The following is a 15406-nucleotide window of genomic DNA, read 5'->3' as shown; positions in this document are numbered from 1 at the left end:
AAGAAGCCTCAGGCAGCCTAGTTATCATCAATGAATAATCAGTCGGTAATTCCAACATTTTATAATTAAATCATCATCGGCTTCAATTTTCCAAATCAAATCGTTAAACGCCATAAGAAATTGGTTTTGGAAAAATAACTATAAACAAATGTAATCGCACTAAACGGCTCTGTGAATGAACAGAAATTTATCAGTTCACAGGTTCCTATAAGATGCGAAACGCGAAAGCTTCATATTGGTCCGATCATAGCATCGCCGGTCAAAGCAGGTTTTGCTACCGCCGACGTGGCATCGAACCTGATAACGTAAAACAGATAACAGTTTTTTTTTTTTTCTTTTTTTTTTTGCGATTATACGAAATTTTGTGTAGCGCCGATGAAAAACCTAATAGATCTAAGCTCAGAACTCTGATCGGTTGTAGATACGAACGGATGTGTAGAAACTTTGTGAAAGATATGATAAATGAAAACGCCGGGAGTTATATATATATATAGCGAATTGTAATAGTAAATTAGGTCAAAATAGAAGGAAAGCCTCGGCCCAATCACCAAATTTGATACTCATCAAGAGCCCAATGTCTAGTTGATGTTGCTTTTCTTAAATGAAACTAGATTGTTGATAATATGTTTGAAATACCGAAAGGTGATTATATATTTAGAAGCTATATTGATTTTTTTGTTCTTATTTATTTATTATTATGTTGGTTATTATTATTATTATTATTAATTTTTTCCGATGATTTTTTTTGTTATATATAGAGTTGTTTAGATATACAATCGTTTGAATAATTGTCATACATTTAAAGAGAAATTATCATAAAAATTCTAATATCTACGGAAAAATCACTTGTATGAATTGAAGCCACCTGGTCAGGAAAGTAAAGTTGATCAGAAGTGGTCCCGATGATTAAATGATATTATTGTGTCTCCGTCAACTTCATATCTACATTGAAATCATCTTAAACTACGCAGTATCGGCCATCTTTTGGTCGCGTTATGGCCGAGGCGGCGGCCATAATTTCATCTCAACGCAATGAACACCACCCCTTCTTGTTAAGGGGGTGTTATGGTATATCTAGTTGTAACGAAGACAAGATGCAACGGGAAATTTAATTGGTTGTTGCCTTTACCAACCAATCAAATTATTTTCTTTCTTTCTCTTTCTACCTCTTAACATGTTATAACATGGGGAATACCGTTTCCCCCTTTATGATATGGTGGTGTTATGGATGAGGTGACATGTGAATTGAATGTTGTAACATGACCCATACCTAATGCTTCCTGCTCCACTCTTTCCCAGGTTAAAGTTTTTGTCTTTGATTTTCGGGCTTTCCTAAGATAAAGATGAATTATCTCCCTCTTGCTACCATGTATACATAAAAGAGCTGTTAAACCCATGTCTTCCTTCTCTCTCTCTCTCTCTCTCTCTCTCTCTCTCTCCTACATATATTACGAGGGTTGAAAATGAAGAAGACGAGGTTAACTATGACAACTTAATCTATTGTAAGAAGAAAGGCACCTTATTTATAGGCCCTTTGTCTATTCCTGAATCGATTCGATATCTTGCTCATCTATTATTTATGCTAATATCCTAAATATTTATATTATCGTTTCAATCTTCTTTTACTTTTGCTATATTATAAAAACAAGTTTAGTTAAGCAATATGAAGATTTTAGGTATTTTGTTTAGAAATTATTAAGATTAATATTACTTGTGTTTCTAAGGCTCTCCCCCTTATTACTTGAGGATTTGATATTTACATTCTTGTGTTAGTTAATTGTTATTCATTTAATGTATTGTGCCTGTTGCAGATTATGAATGTGTGGTCAAACAACATTAATGTTTACAAGGAGCTAATTGTTGTAGAATATGTTGGTGTTGAGGTTTAAATGGTTGAAAACTTACAGATGGGTGAGCCTAATACGATTATTGAGTTTCTTAAGATGAACCCTTTTGGAAAAATACTTTTTATTATATGTATACTTATTAAAACTCTTTACAAAAATGTAAAATTTTAATTTTCAGTTTTACGTAATTGATGCAGGTCAAGTTCTTTAGACTCCTGATGGCCATATATTTGAGAGTAATGAGTTGCTCTCTACGGTGAAGGACCAAATGGATATTTATTTTGAAAAATAGAAAAAATAATATATACAAAGCCAAATTGAGTAGACTGTGGTTTTAAATTGAGAGTTTTTTTTAGTTGCAAGATCTTTGGCTTTTAGGGGAGGATATAATCGGAACAATCAATCGAAAACTAGGTGCACATGTGCTTCATATTTCTAGGGTTTTTTTTGTTAAAGTTTTACATCAATTGCACCTATCTTAAATCGATTATCTTTTTAGTATTGTTTTAAGATTTAACGATTTACTCGTTCTGAGTTTGTGAGGTTTCATAAAGATTAAATCGAAAACCAATTATTTAAATAAGTGTTCTTTGTTTAAAAAAATTTGGTCATGATGTATGATGCTCCAATTCATAGTTGAGAGCTGCAGTTATATACAAAAAGTAGAGTTTATAACTTTATACCACCATTTTCAACTTCATCTTTGTAAAAATTGGTAACTTTTTGGAATGACCTTCTAAGTTGGTATCTTTTGGCTCCATTTTATATTTACATTCTATTTGTGCATGTGTTTTACGTTTTTTTTTTTTTAATTACATTTTAAATCGGTTTGGTGGTGTAACACCCGGAATCTACAAGGTCAATTATGGAAATAATTTTTTTTGTAAGGGCCAACTTGTCGAGATCTTGGAGAGGAACTCGACGTGTTGGCGACCTTTGGCACGCGCATTCATAAGGACCAACTCGGTGAGTTGGTGAAGGCAACTCGACGAGTTGGATGCTGTTTGAGAAACCATAATTTTCATGGTTTTTCACCTTGTTTAAAGGCCTTAAACTTCCTTATCAGCCTCTTTGTCCTCCTGAAACCCTAAATCGAGTTGTGAGCCTCTTGTGGGGAATCTTGCGGTTTTGAGTGGATTTTTGTAGGCTTTTGGTGCTTGGTGAAGGTTTGGAAGAGCTTGAAGTTGTTTAGCTTGGAGGGAAACTTTGGGATCCAAAATCTATCACACTTTCGGCAACCATTTGAGGTAGAAAAAGTCTGGAACTTGGTGATTACTAGCTTAGATGTAACATCCTAAAATTTAAGACTAGGTTCTTAAATTAATAAATTAAATAAATGAAATTTATTTATAAAGTTAAATCATTAATGAATAATCATATTATTAGTTGATATGAAGTTTAGAATGTTAGAAATAAAAATAATAACATTTTAAAAAGTTAAAGGGCCAAGAGTGTCAAATTGGGAAAGTAAGTTGGCTAAAGGGTTGACTAAGGACTTAATATTTCAAAACATAAGTTGAAATCACAAATATTGAGGATTGGTGAGTTTTCACCAAAACAAGAAAACTTGGGGGGACCAAATTGGAGATCTGGAGAAATAAGATGCATCCATTCCCTCGTATGGAGAAAAACATATTTGAGCTTATTACCACCTCCTCTAATGGCTATTTGGATCTCAAGGGCTTTTAGGGTTCCTTCCAATTTAGGAATTAAGCAACCAAACAAAGAAGAGAAGGAATCAAGGCTTGAAAGGTATAATTTCTCTTCATTTCAACCTAGAAATCAATTTTGTGAGGTGGGTAAACCCCAATGTCGAAATGGGTATGATTCCTTGATTTGGGTTTGGTTTTCTAACCTCCCTTGAGTTGTTTTGATGATCCCAATCTCGGTCCAATCATCCCCTTGATGGATTTAAGGATTTGGGTGAAAACCCTCATGATCCCTGGAAATTCAAATTAGGGATTTCATGTTTCTATGTTAAATTGCAATGGATTCTATGACCTAAATGATTTTTTATTACAATAAACCCAATTGAATTGGTCAAATTCATCCATGATGGTAGAATCATGTATATGCTAGAACTGGAATGGAATTGAGTGAAATGTGATGAAGACCGTACATGCCCCCTATGCATCAACACCGCACCCAATCCTGATATAGATGCATCATAGTAGACTACAAATTCCTCCACACCCTCGAGAATGGCTAACACTGGGGCTTCACATAATCTCTGGCAAAGGGTCTCAAATAAGGCCTGCTGCTCGGGCCCCCAAACAAAATTAACACCCTTCCTGGTCAATCGGGTAAGAGGAACAACAATCTTGGAGAAATCTCTGATAAATCTTCGATAATAGCCGAACAGCCCCAGAAAACTCCTGATCTCATACGAGGATCTCGGCACCTCCCATCTCATAACATCCTTGTGACATCCCCAAAATCTCGGCCAGAAAAGACCGATTTCATTTATGCTTTTTAAAATAATTTTCAGAGTAAATCCTTTTAATTTTAAAAGAGATGCGGAATTTGTTCCCAAAAACAAAACATGATAAAATAGATATTTATCAAAACATTTCATAAGACATATGATTTCATTTCATATTCAAAAGTCGGGATGTCATGTTCCGATACAGATCATAAAGCATAAACGATAGCATTACAAGTCATTCAACAAATATATACATATACAGACTTGTAAACAAAACAACTTGATGTTCGCCCATCTTAAGCTCTTGCGCCACTTCCTGTAAAATAAATCAACTGAGTGGGTCAGGCTTGGGAGCCTGGTGAGCATATAGGGTTTTCAACCCACAATAATTATATTTAATTTCAACCATCAACAATAAACCCGATTACCCATTCCCGTTATCCTCACCTTACGTTCCTAAAAATAACGTCTATTATAAGGAACCTATTTCAGGATTTTTCATCGGGACGGATATTACTGCAGAGGGGCTTCCTCAACAATAAGTATCCTAAAGGCAACCATGTGGGGGATAGAGTACACCGGTGAACACGTCGTTCACAACACCTACAGGTAATGAGCCTGCTAGTGTTCCACAGGACAGTCTAGAATAGTCCGTGTTCGTCATCCATACTCTGCTGAATGACTAGAATAACACCAATAACACCGATAACACCGAGGCCTCTCATCTGTTTATTACACACCAATTACCTACCCATGTTCTACCCAACATATTAGTAGATAAAAATATACGTTTTTATACATAGTTTAAAAACCTGTATAACATGCTTTAAGCAATACATATTCCACATAACAGATGAGGCATACACACATAACACGTATTTCATAGAGAATACATCAGATCTATAAGATAGAAGAGAGTGAATATACACTCACACGTATAACAACCAAATATATACACCTAACACGTATTTTATATGATATACTTCATAATATTGCGTTGGAATGAAAATAACTACACACTCACTTGATCAGAAGATGATCGGGCAACACTACGGCTTGCAGAAGAGGTGTTTCTCCGTAGATCTGGAAGATCTTCACAAAACCGGGCTCCTCGCGGGCAGCGTTTCGGCTCGGGAATAACGCTCTTCGGGATCCTCGGGGCTTCGGATCTTACTTCGGGGCTCGGGAATATTACCGGGGCTTTGGGGTATGATTGGCACGCAAATCGAGGCAAAACTTTGAGAGAGGGAAGAGTTTGAACAAGAGAAAATGGCTGAATTCGAGTTCTATTTATAAGCTGCTGGGTCTGGGATTACGCGGGGCGTACTCAAATTACGCGGGGCGTACTCGGGTTACACGGGGCGTACTTTGACGTCACTGCGTGCGTCGACTGGTGGCACTCGAGTATTGGTCAGACAAGTTGCATCCGACTGAGTACGCGGGGCGTAATTGACTTGTCAAACTTCTAAATTGGGTAACTTTCGCATACGAGCTCCGTTTTCGACGTTCTTTATATCCACGCGAAGGTCAGACCATACTCTACAACTTTCATTTAGACTCCGTCGGCTAATTTTGACTTTTATTTTTATTATTTATTTTTAGAAGGCCGGGACAGAAAAACTTCGTTATAAATTCATAACTTCTTCGTCTGACGTCCGTTCTCGCCTAACTTGTCATTGTTTCGCTACTAACAACGAGATCTTCGTTTCTCATTTAGATTGTTTCGACTAAAAACCGCTCGATCTCAAATCGAGTATTCGGGCTGTATACTACCACGTCGAAACTTCAGAAAATCATAACTTCCTCATACGAAGTCAGATTTGGGCGTTCCTTTTATGCATGCTCTCGGTTTAACGAAATCTACGACTTTCGTTTAGATCGCTAAGGCTAAATATCTCTCTATCTTAAATTCATATTTTACGTCACTCAGCGTCGTACCGGTTCTGTCGCGAAACTTCGACAGGTCATAACTTCTTCGTTATAACTCGGATTTTGGCATTCCTTATATCTCCGGAATCCTTGTTTCGACCACTACAAATTTATGCAAAGATCTCGGGCTTATCTCACACTTAAATTTTGATGCTTATTTTATTCTTAATTTATTAAATTATAAAATTAAGAAAATACACACATAAATCACATAATTCAAATAATTCACAAATAATACATTCTTATTATTTCAAGTTGAGTTACAAGGTTAACCTAGACTATTACATTGCTAAAAATGGCAAGCCTAGAAACACGGGCGTTACAATCCTCAATCTTGACCGGATCGACCAATATCCCATTCTAATTAACGAGGTGTCCAAGGAATTGGACCTCTCGTAACCAGAAATCACACTTGGTGAATTTGGCATAAAGCCTCTTCGACTCAATACTCCAAGAATCTCTCGTGTTGCTCTCTGGATCTTGAATACACCAGAATATCGTCGATGAACATGATCACCGATCGATCCAAAATAGGTCTGCACACCCTGTTCATGAGGTACATGAATGTTGCCAGTGCGTTGGTGAGCCCGAAAGGCATCACCACGAACTCGTAATACCCTAACGAGTTCTAAAGGCTATCTTTTGGATATCCTCCTCGCACACTCTCATCTGGTGATATCCATATCTCAAATCAATCTTGGAAAACCAAGATGCCCCCTGCAACTGATCGAATAGATCGTCAATCCTCGAAAGTGGATAACGGTTCTTGACCTTCAGCTTGTTCAACACCCGTTAATCAATGCACATCCGGTGTGAACCATCCTTTTTCTTGAGTAAAAGGATCGGAGCTCCCCATGGTGAGCTACTCGGTCTGGTGAACCCCTTCCCTAGCAACTCTTGAAGCTGTGAGGATAACTCCTGCATCTCTAGTGGCGCAAGGCGATAAGGTACCTTCGCAATAGGTGCCACACCCAGAACCAAATCAATCCGCAACTCCATCTAACTCTCGGGAGGTACTCCCGATAACTCCTCGGGAAAAACATCCCGAAACTCGTATACTATTGGAACCTCAGAGATAGAACTCGGCCTCCCTGTAGCAACCCGTGTATCCATCACATACGCCAAAAAGCCCATACAAACCTGCTTTAGACTTTGTCTTGCTATGGCAGCAGAACAGAAAGTTGATCCAGATCTGGTACCCTCGCCATACACCATAAGCACTCCCCCACTAGGGTATCGTATGGTCACCATCTGACGCTCACAGTTGATCATAGCTCCAAACCGACTCAACCTGTCCATGCCTGTAACACCGTAAATTTTCGCACAAAATTTTCATTTTTATGTTCACGTATATGACATCAGCACACTTCCCAAAATTTCAATATATCAATTATTAAAATACATGTTCATAATTATTTGAATAAAATCCAAGATCCTCAAAACACAACTTCATCTCGTGTGTACAATCAAGCCGACGCCTTCCCGTGATCCTGAGAAATACCTGAAACACATAACACATAACACGGTAAGCACGAAGCTTGGTGAGTTCCCCAAAATACCATACACGTCCAACACTATAGCCACTTGAGGCTATAACTCCATAAGACCCTCTAGTCAATGTGTCTCAGTGGGACCCTCCAGTCCCACAACTTTGATGAACCCTCTTAGTCCTAACTCTGATAGCTCAGAACATAACACATATCACATAAAACAACAATGCATAATATCACATAACTCAAGTAAGCACATAAGATCAACATATACACAGATTACTATAACAACATAAGTCACAAAGACAATATGCACCATAATACATATCACGTTATAAACAAACAAGACCCTTTCGGTCCATAATGTACTAAGACCCTCCAATCTATAACGTACGGTGACCCTATGGTCAATAATATACTAAGACTCTCCGGTCAATAGTGTAAATACGACCCTCTAGTCATCAACATGAATAAGACCCCCCGGTCAGACACAAATTACAACGCAAGTAAGTATAGTGAGAAGACTCACCTTGGATGGCGAACATATCCTATAAATGTTGCTGCTACACTCCGACTTCTATCACTAAGCCAAACCCACAAATAACCCCATTAGGATCTAAGACCAACCAACCTTCACATTATAAGGTTTAAATATGGTCCACCAATCCAGTCCATAAATATGGCCCATCAATAGCCCATTCACCAAAGCCCAAAAGAAAGGCCCGACTCAAGGCCCGAGCAAAATTAGGGTTTTCCCATAAAATCACAATTAGGGTTATGTGTTTTTCACTTAACCCATTAAGTCCATCACTCCACTAGGCCATTCATACAATGAGGTTGGAATGTGGAGAAGGGAAAGATGGGCAATTTTGTTTTTTCGGTTTCATATTTCTCCATTTTTTGGGCTGCAAAAAGACAACACAACCGTGGTTCTTTGTTTCTTTTTGTCTTGATTATCTCAATTTTTTTCAATGTCGGTTTGTTAAGATTAAAAAAACGATTTAACAAGAAGCAAATGTTAAGGATCTCAATAGGATCTAGTAGATTAGAGAAGATTTCAATAACTCTTATGCTTAAAGAGTACCATACCATTAAATTTGTAACCAAAAAAAAAAAAAAAAAATTATATATACACTAAAGTCCCAATATTTTCAACGATTTGACAAAAAAATCTTAAACTTTATTTTTTTGATAGTAAAGTCCTAATTGACGATTTGACAAGAAAGTCTTAAACTTTATTTTTTTTTACAAAAAAGTCCTAATTACCGGCTAACCGGGAAAAAAGGGTAAAAGTGTCAAAAACTGCCGGTAATTTGGACTTTACTATTAAAAAAATAAAGTTTAGAACTTTCTTGTCAAATCGATGAAAATATTGGGACTTTACTGTATATATCCCTTAATTTACTGTGTTGTGTTTATTTATTTTTATTATATTATATTTATATTTAACTTTTTGTATATCAATGTCATTTTTATGATTGATTGTATTTTTTACACTTTATTGAAATTTATATTATGTTTTATAAATCATAATTATATTAAATATCTTCACATATATAACATATATCAGATTTTTAAATAAATATATATATATTAATTTTAAATAATCAATACAAAAGTCTAAAAAAGTAAATCTTATTAATTTAATAAATTTTTATAAATATTTTTCTGTGGTTTCCACAGATTGTAACCTATTATAATAAATGGAAAAAATTGCAAATTTAGTCAAATACACTAATTACTTTGTAGAAAATAGCCAAAAAAATCCAAATTACAAAATTAGCCCTTAAAATCGTAGATGGATTAAACCCGTCTGTGATTTCGCATTTCCTTCTGCAAACGTACAAGTGCCTAAAGCACATATGTTCTTTAGGCACTTGTACGTTCTTTAGGCACTTGTACGTTTGTGGATGGAACAATCCATCTATGATTTTGTACATTTCATTTGCGATTTCATAGCTATTTTGTATTTCACTATCTTTTTTAGAGAATCTCTTTCTTTCTTTTTCCACCCCCGCTAGTTACAACGCAAATCAAATATTCATTCATTTTTTTAGAGACATTTTAAACAAATTTTCCAAAGAAATAACAACAAAAATGATAATTTTTTGAAAAAAAGTTATATATAATAAGGTTGTTCCGTAGTCAAACCTATCAATTTCGTAGTCAAAATAATAAAAAAAAACAAAAAAAATCACAAAATCACAAACGTATGTCCATCTGCGATTTTAGGTTTGAAAATGAGGTATATATACAGTGAAAAAAAAAACTATCTACCAACGTACAAGTCGCTAAAGGACGTCTGTGCTTTAGTCATTTGTACGTTCGCAGATGGCATGATGAAATCACGGATGTATTATACTAATCTGTGATTTTAGTGGCTAAAAATGTAATTTTTAGTTTTTTGGCTATTTTCCACAAAATAATTAGTGTATTTGGTTAAATTTGTAATTTTTTCTAATAATTGAACGAAAGGAAATGAAATTGTGATTAGGGAAACGTTGAAAAAAAAAATCGTAAATTAGAGAAGTTGAAGAAATTCTTGATTAGGAAGTTTACACAATCTTTTTTCACTAAAATCGATAAATAACATATCTATAAGAGAAATTAAATACTCTCCTACAATTTGTTCCTATTTATCCTCCTACCATATTATATCTTGACAAATGGATTAAATGCTTATTAATTTCATTAAATATGTAATTAAATACGACACATATCAACATTATTTGATATGGTAGGAGAAAAAGTAGAAACAAATTGTAGCAGAATATTGTTTAGGGTAAATTACACCAATCGTCCCTCGTGTATATGCCAGAAAGCGTACTTAGTCCTTATTTTCAAAAATTAACTCGGACCGTCCCTTATGTCGTTAAAAGTATCACACTTCATCCCTCGTTAGTTGAACTTTGCACGTCTTATCCCTTGTGGGACATGAAAGGACTATAATGCCCTTTTCAATTTCATTTTCATTTATTTTTATCAATTTAATTATTAAAAAGTATTATAATTATTTTTATATGCTGTTTAGTGTGCAAATCTCTTTGTGCCCCGTCTTTTGTCTGAACGGGAAAATAGACAGGATGATCGAAAGTAGAACACCAACGAACGACAGCCGGCAAGAAATCACGGAGGCTCGCAGGCAGTTAATCTGAGGTTTTGTCGATCAATCGCAAGAAGGGAGCGTCTCCTGGGGTCGACGAGACCGAAGAAAGAAGATGGGAAGAATCAGCGGGGCCGCGCTCTTTCTCCTCTGGCAGTGAGGTGCCAAGGGGGAAGGGGAGGGGTGGTCGCGAGCAGCAATCAGCAACGCAGACGAGAGGGTTTGGCAAGGGAGCTCGACGAGAAGAAGGGAAAGGTGCGAGGGGAAGAGGCAAGAAGGGTTTCGTCGGTCTCGGTGGGTGCAGCGATGGAGTGGGATGCGAGGCATGCTGCTTCGATGGAGCAATCAAATGGCGATAACATCTCCGGTGAGGCATCCGACGGCAAACAAGGCAAAGAAGGGTGATGCGATGGGGGTGGGTTGTGATGATGAGATGATGTGGTTTCTGATGTTCGAGTTTCTGATATGGGTTTGAGTTTCAAATATAAATGTAGATCTAAATGGGTTTGAGATTCATGAGGGGTTTGATTTTCAGATTAGAATGCAAGTTTTGGGTTGAATATTTGATGTTTGAAAATCAGGTATGTTCATCAATGGTTGTTTGAGCTGGATGATGGTGATATGAAGGAGGGGAAAACAAACGAATTTTGGCTAGTTAATCTTGTCGAAAAAGGAGGAGGACGAGTGGTTTCCGGTGGTAGTCGGTGGTGGTAGACGGTGGTTCTGGTCCAAGAAAGTTAGAAGGAGAAGGGAAAGAGAAAGGGAGGGGAGGGGTGGATATATATGATTTTTTTTTTTAATTTATTTTATAATCTAAAACTGATAAATGAATAAAAGAAAATGAAAAAAGAAATTATTAAGGGTAAAATAATCATTTCATGTCAATAGGGACTAAGCGTGCAAGAAAAAAGAAATTCAGGGACGGTCCGAGTGAATTTTTTTAAATAGGGACCAAACACGCCTTCTGACATGCCCACGAGGGACCATTGGTGTAATTTACCCTATTGTTTATAATGAGTTTCTTTCTTTCCAAATTCTTTCACTTTTGGGGGAAAAGGTAGAAGATAATGCTCCTTAAAACCACTCGGGAACACATGGTTAAAATTTAGGGGAGACCACATCACTATTTATCAAAACTGGAGGACCAGAAATACAAATTGCTAATAGATGAGAGACCGTTGTTTTTTTTCATTCGAATGGTCGTGCGACCAAGCTTCGAATCCGATCACCAACCACCTGTATCGGCCTGAAAGGATTTGCTCGTTCAACAATTTTCAAATTTCTGGGGAACAACAGAAGGAGAAATAGAGTGCGAGTGCAAGAAATAGATATACATCCTTATAAAAAATCGAGTATTCAGCAAATGTTCGATCTTGCAAAGTGAGAATTCATCAAAATTAAATGGCGTCGTCGATTCAGGGAAGCGACGGTGGTTGGGTGGAAAGAAGACCGAGACAACTTGGTGGAATTTCCGATGCTCTCTCCATCGCTTCCGACCTCGGTTTCTCTGTTCGATCCCCTCCATCCAAGGTATGTGATCATGAAATTCAGTTGATTTATCGCTTTTAGGGTTCATGTATCTCCAATGCCCATGGATTTCGTAGCACTTTTTACTCAATTCTGTAAATTTTGTAGACTCGGATTCAGGATCTTATAACTTGAATATTAATCGTATAGTTTTTCATCATCAAAGTCGGTATCGATTTCAACCTTCATGAGAAAATCGGCGCCACTGTCCTATATTATCATTTCTAGGGTTCCAATGTTGTGATTCCACTTTTATATGATACTGTTGAAGCGGAAAGATTGACTTTCAAAAATATTACAATGAGGATTTTTCTTTATTCATCCATGAAATATAGAAATTTTGCGTTCATGGGGTCCAATCGTTGTGTTGTTTTATGCATGAGCATAGTAATTAAGGTTAAGGTTGTCTTATCTTTGTTTAAGAGCTTTTAGAAAAATCTTGATTAAAGAAAATGAGTTACGGATTTAAAACTTTTATTTTAATCAAAAATCCGATCATTCTGATGATGAAAAAGCTACTTACAAGTTACAATAGCTTTTAAGGGCTTTTAAAAGCTTTAGTTTTTTAGATTTAATTTTTGTTATTAATTGTTTGCAGAAGTTATCATTTAGCAATGATAAAAAGTGTGAGGACTTTGTAAGACTATTGCACGAACTTACCATTGTACAAAGGAAAATTACCGATCTGCATGTGGAACTTCAAGGTCGAAAGGTGATCATGTAATTATGTAAACATGTTTTTTTTTTTTAAACTTATTATGGTTTCTAATTTTAAATTTTATGTTCAAATTTAGTTAAACATGTTATGTTTTAACAAATAAAGTGATTTTTTTTCTTTAAAGGAAGATATGAATGTCTCGCACTTGACGCATGTGAGTGAAATGGAAAAAAAGATAGAAACTTTAGCAAGGATCACTCGTATATTAAGAGGTGTTATCCAGAATAAGGTATTTAACATCATTTAATAAAATATTAAATATATGACATTTGCAATGTTTGACTTTTTTTCCACTTTTGTATTTCTTGATTTGACTAAAAGGATCGTATTTTAGCCCGTCTTCATCAACCATATCCCGTAGATTGCATTCCTGTGGAAGCAGAATATCAGGTTAGACAACATAATAGAACAGAACAGGTTGTATTTTAGACTAACGGGGTCGTATTTCAGACACCCAAAAAGGTAGCACAAGGTGTGAAAGAGATTCTCTCTGCTATGTGGAAAAAGACAAGAATGCCCTTTTCAGTGCTAGAAAATTTGTCTTATTCAGTCGGGTATTATTTTTTCTCATTTTGAGTTTATTGTTTTTTGTTTTTTTTAATAATAAACAGAAACAATTCTCGGAACTATTAATGATGGCAGCCAGTGATTATGGTACGTTAATGGCATCTGTTTCTGATCTCCACTGGGCTGAAAACTTTAAGGAACCACCGTCTATATGGAGGGTATGTTTATAATTTTTTTTTCTTATTAAGTGTTGTTTGAATAAATAATTTAAAACCATTTGAGAAAATATGACACATGTGGAGAAATGTAAAAAAAAAAAAAAAAAAAAAACAAAGACAAAATTGTAAAAAATGTTGACTTTAAGTTATTTTCTGAATTCTCTATAGAGTCATTTTTGTGGTAATGTCAGAAAGAAACACAGTGTTAAGTCCATTAAATAAATAAATAAAACACTCTTAAGTTCATTAAATAAAAATAAAAAATACACTCCAGATCATGGTTTACCTTAGGGTTAATGTTATAAACAGCTAACGAAATATATATTTTTTCTCACAAAACACAATTTAATTTAAACTACCATCAGAAGGTACGCATGAATTTTGTGTTCACTTATTTTGATGGTTATTTGTGAACAAAATGTTTCAGTTGCTTATGTTCTGATGGTACTTTTAAAAAAAACAATGGTGTTGGTATCATGGTTTAAAAAAACAAATAGTTTGTTACTTATTTATGATATTAATCTTTTATGCTATGAACAGGAGATGTTGCGTCCAATTCCTGTGGCATTGGTGTCATGTACGAGGTACTTTGAAGCAATTACAGCTATGAGAGAATCCTTTGTGTCACTTCAAAAGATGAGGGCGGGCCCATCCCAGTCATCGAGCAAATATGCATCTCGTAGAACATCGCCAACTGAATCAGAATGCGTGACTCCGAGATCATCGGCAAATGATTTGGATCTTAGAAGCCCGTGAATTCATAGAGTTGAGAAGAAAGAAAGAGAAGATGAAAATAATACAGATGATATAAGCGAGAGAAGATTGTCTTTGTAAAAATCAAATGATTATAAATAAAATTCTTTAATTGTTTCATCGGTTTGGTATACGATTAACATTTTACAAAAGAGTTAATCAAGTTATTGGGTTTTCTAATTCCTTTTTGAAATGGGTAACTTCTATGTTGAAGTTTGTGAGATTTGAACCCGAGACATATTCTATTTTGGAGTGGTTAAATCACAAGAGAGGGACTAAAAAAGGCATAGGAGAAAAAATTCATGTGTAGATGCTTTGATAGTAGAGATCCAAAAAAAAAAAAGAAAATGATTACTAATGTTAGAAAATAAATAAAATTTGCCGTAAAATGGATATCTAATGTCAATATGGAAACTTCTAGACTTCTCTAAGAGTTCAAACACATTAAAAACAAATGTAAAAAAGCGTTACAAATTTCAAAATTGTAGTAGTAAAATTAGTTATTACGGTAGTTTTTTAATTAATTAATGTATCATCTAGAGTAATATTTAAAATTAAAATTTTAAGTAACATTTTTTTTTTTATAAAAGTAAGATATAAATGTATACTTGGATATAAATGTATACTTGTCACATGGGATACTCTAAACATTTACATTGTATGTTTTTTGTAACTTTTTGCCGCTCAAGGGCAAAGTGAATGCTCCTCCATAACCCACCTAATTTTATAAATCGTATTACAAGTTATATACGAAAAAAAATAAGATATATTTTACAAATTTTAATGACTTACATAATAATATTTGACAAAATAAAACACAAAAAATCAAAAGAAATAGAAGATTTATATTTAAATTTGCAACACAAACAGTTATAGAAAAACATGAAAA

The 15406-nt window shown here is 35.1% G+C and overlaps 1 protein-coding gene and 2 non-coding genes across 3 annotated transcripts; 1 reads left to right on the top strand and 2 right to left on the bottom strand.

The window, feature by feature from the left end:
• Window positions 1–83, bottom strand: LOC145018896 (small nucleolar RNA snoR77Y). Its single transcript, XR_013667257.1, has one exon. It is a non-coding gene; the product is annotated as a small nucleolar RNA snoR77Y (small nucleolar RNA).
• Window positions 84–146: 63 nt separating this feature from the next.
• On the bottom strand, window positions 147–298 carry LOC145018901 (small nucleolar RNA snoR2/U65). Its single transcript, XR_013667262.1, has one exon. It is a non-coding gene; the product is annotated as a small nucleolar RNA snoR2/U65 (small nucleolar RNA).
• An 11652-nt stretch (window positions 299–11950) lies between these two features.
• On the top strand, window positions 11951–14637 carry LOC145014204 (AUGMIN subunit 2-like). The gene is made up of 6 exons (XM_078972576.1): window positions 11951–12324; window positions 12920–13033; window positions 13164–13268; window positions 13361–13429; window positions 13651–13764; window positions 14305–14637. Exons 1-6 carry the CDS (start codon window positions 12196–12198, stop codon window positions 14518–14520), a joined length of 747 nt encoding a protein of 248 aa, XP_078828702.1. The 5' UTR covers window positions 11951–12195; the 3' UTR covers window positions 14521–14637.
• Window positions 14638–15406: the final 769 nt, after the last annotated feature.

Source organism: Lactuca saligna, chromosome 9 (genome assembly GCF_052625555.1).
Source record: "Lactuca saligna cultivar CGN05327 chromosome 9, ASM5262555v1, whole genome shotgun sequence".
Classification (NCBI taxonomy): Eukaryota; Viridiplantae; Streptophyta; class Magnoliopsida; order Asterales; family Asteraceae; genus Lactuca; species Lactuca saligna.
Note: the sequence above shows the minus strand (reverse complement) of the source record. Positions and strands in the feature narration are given on the sequence as shown.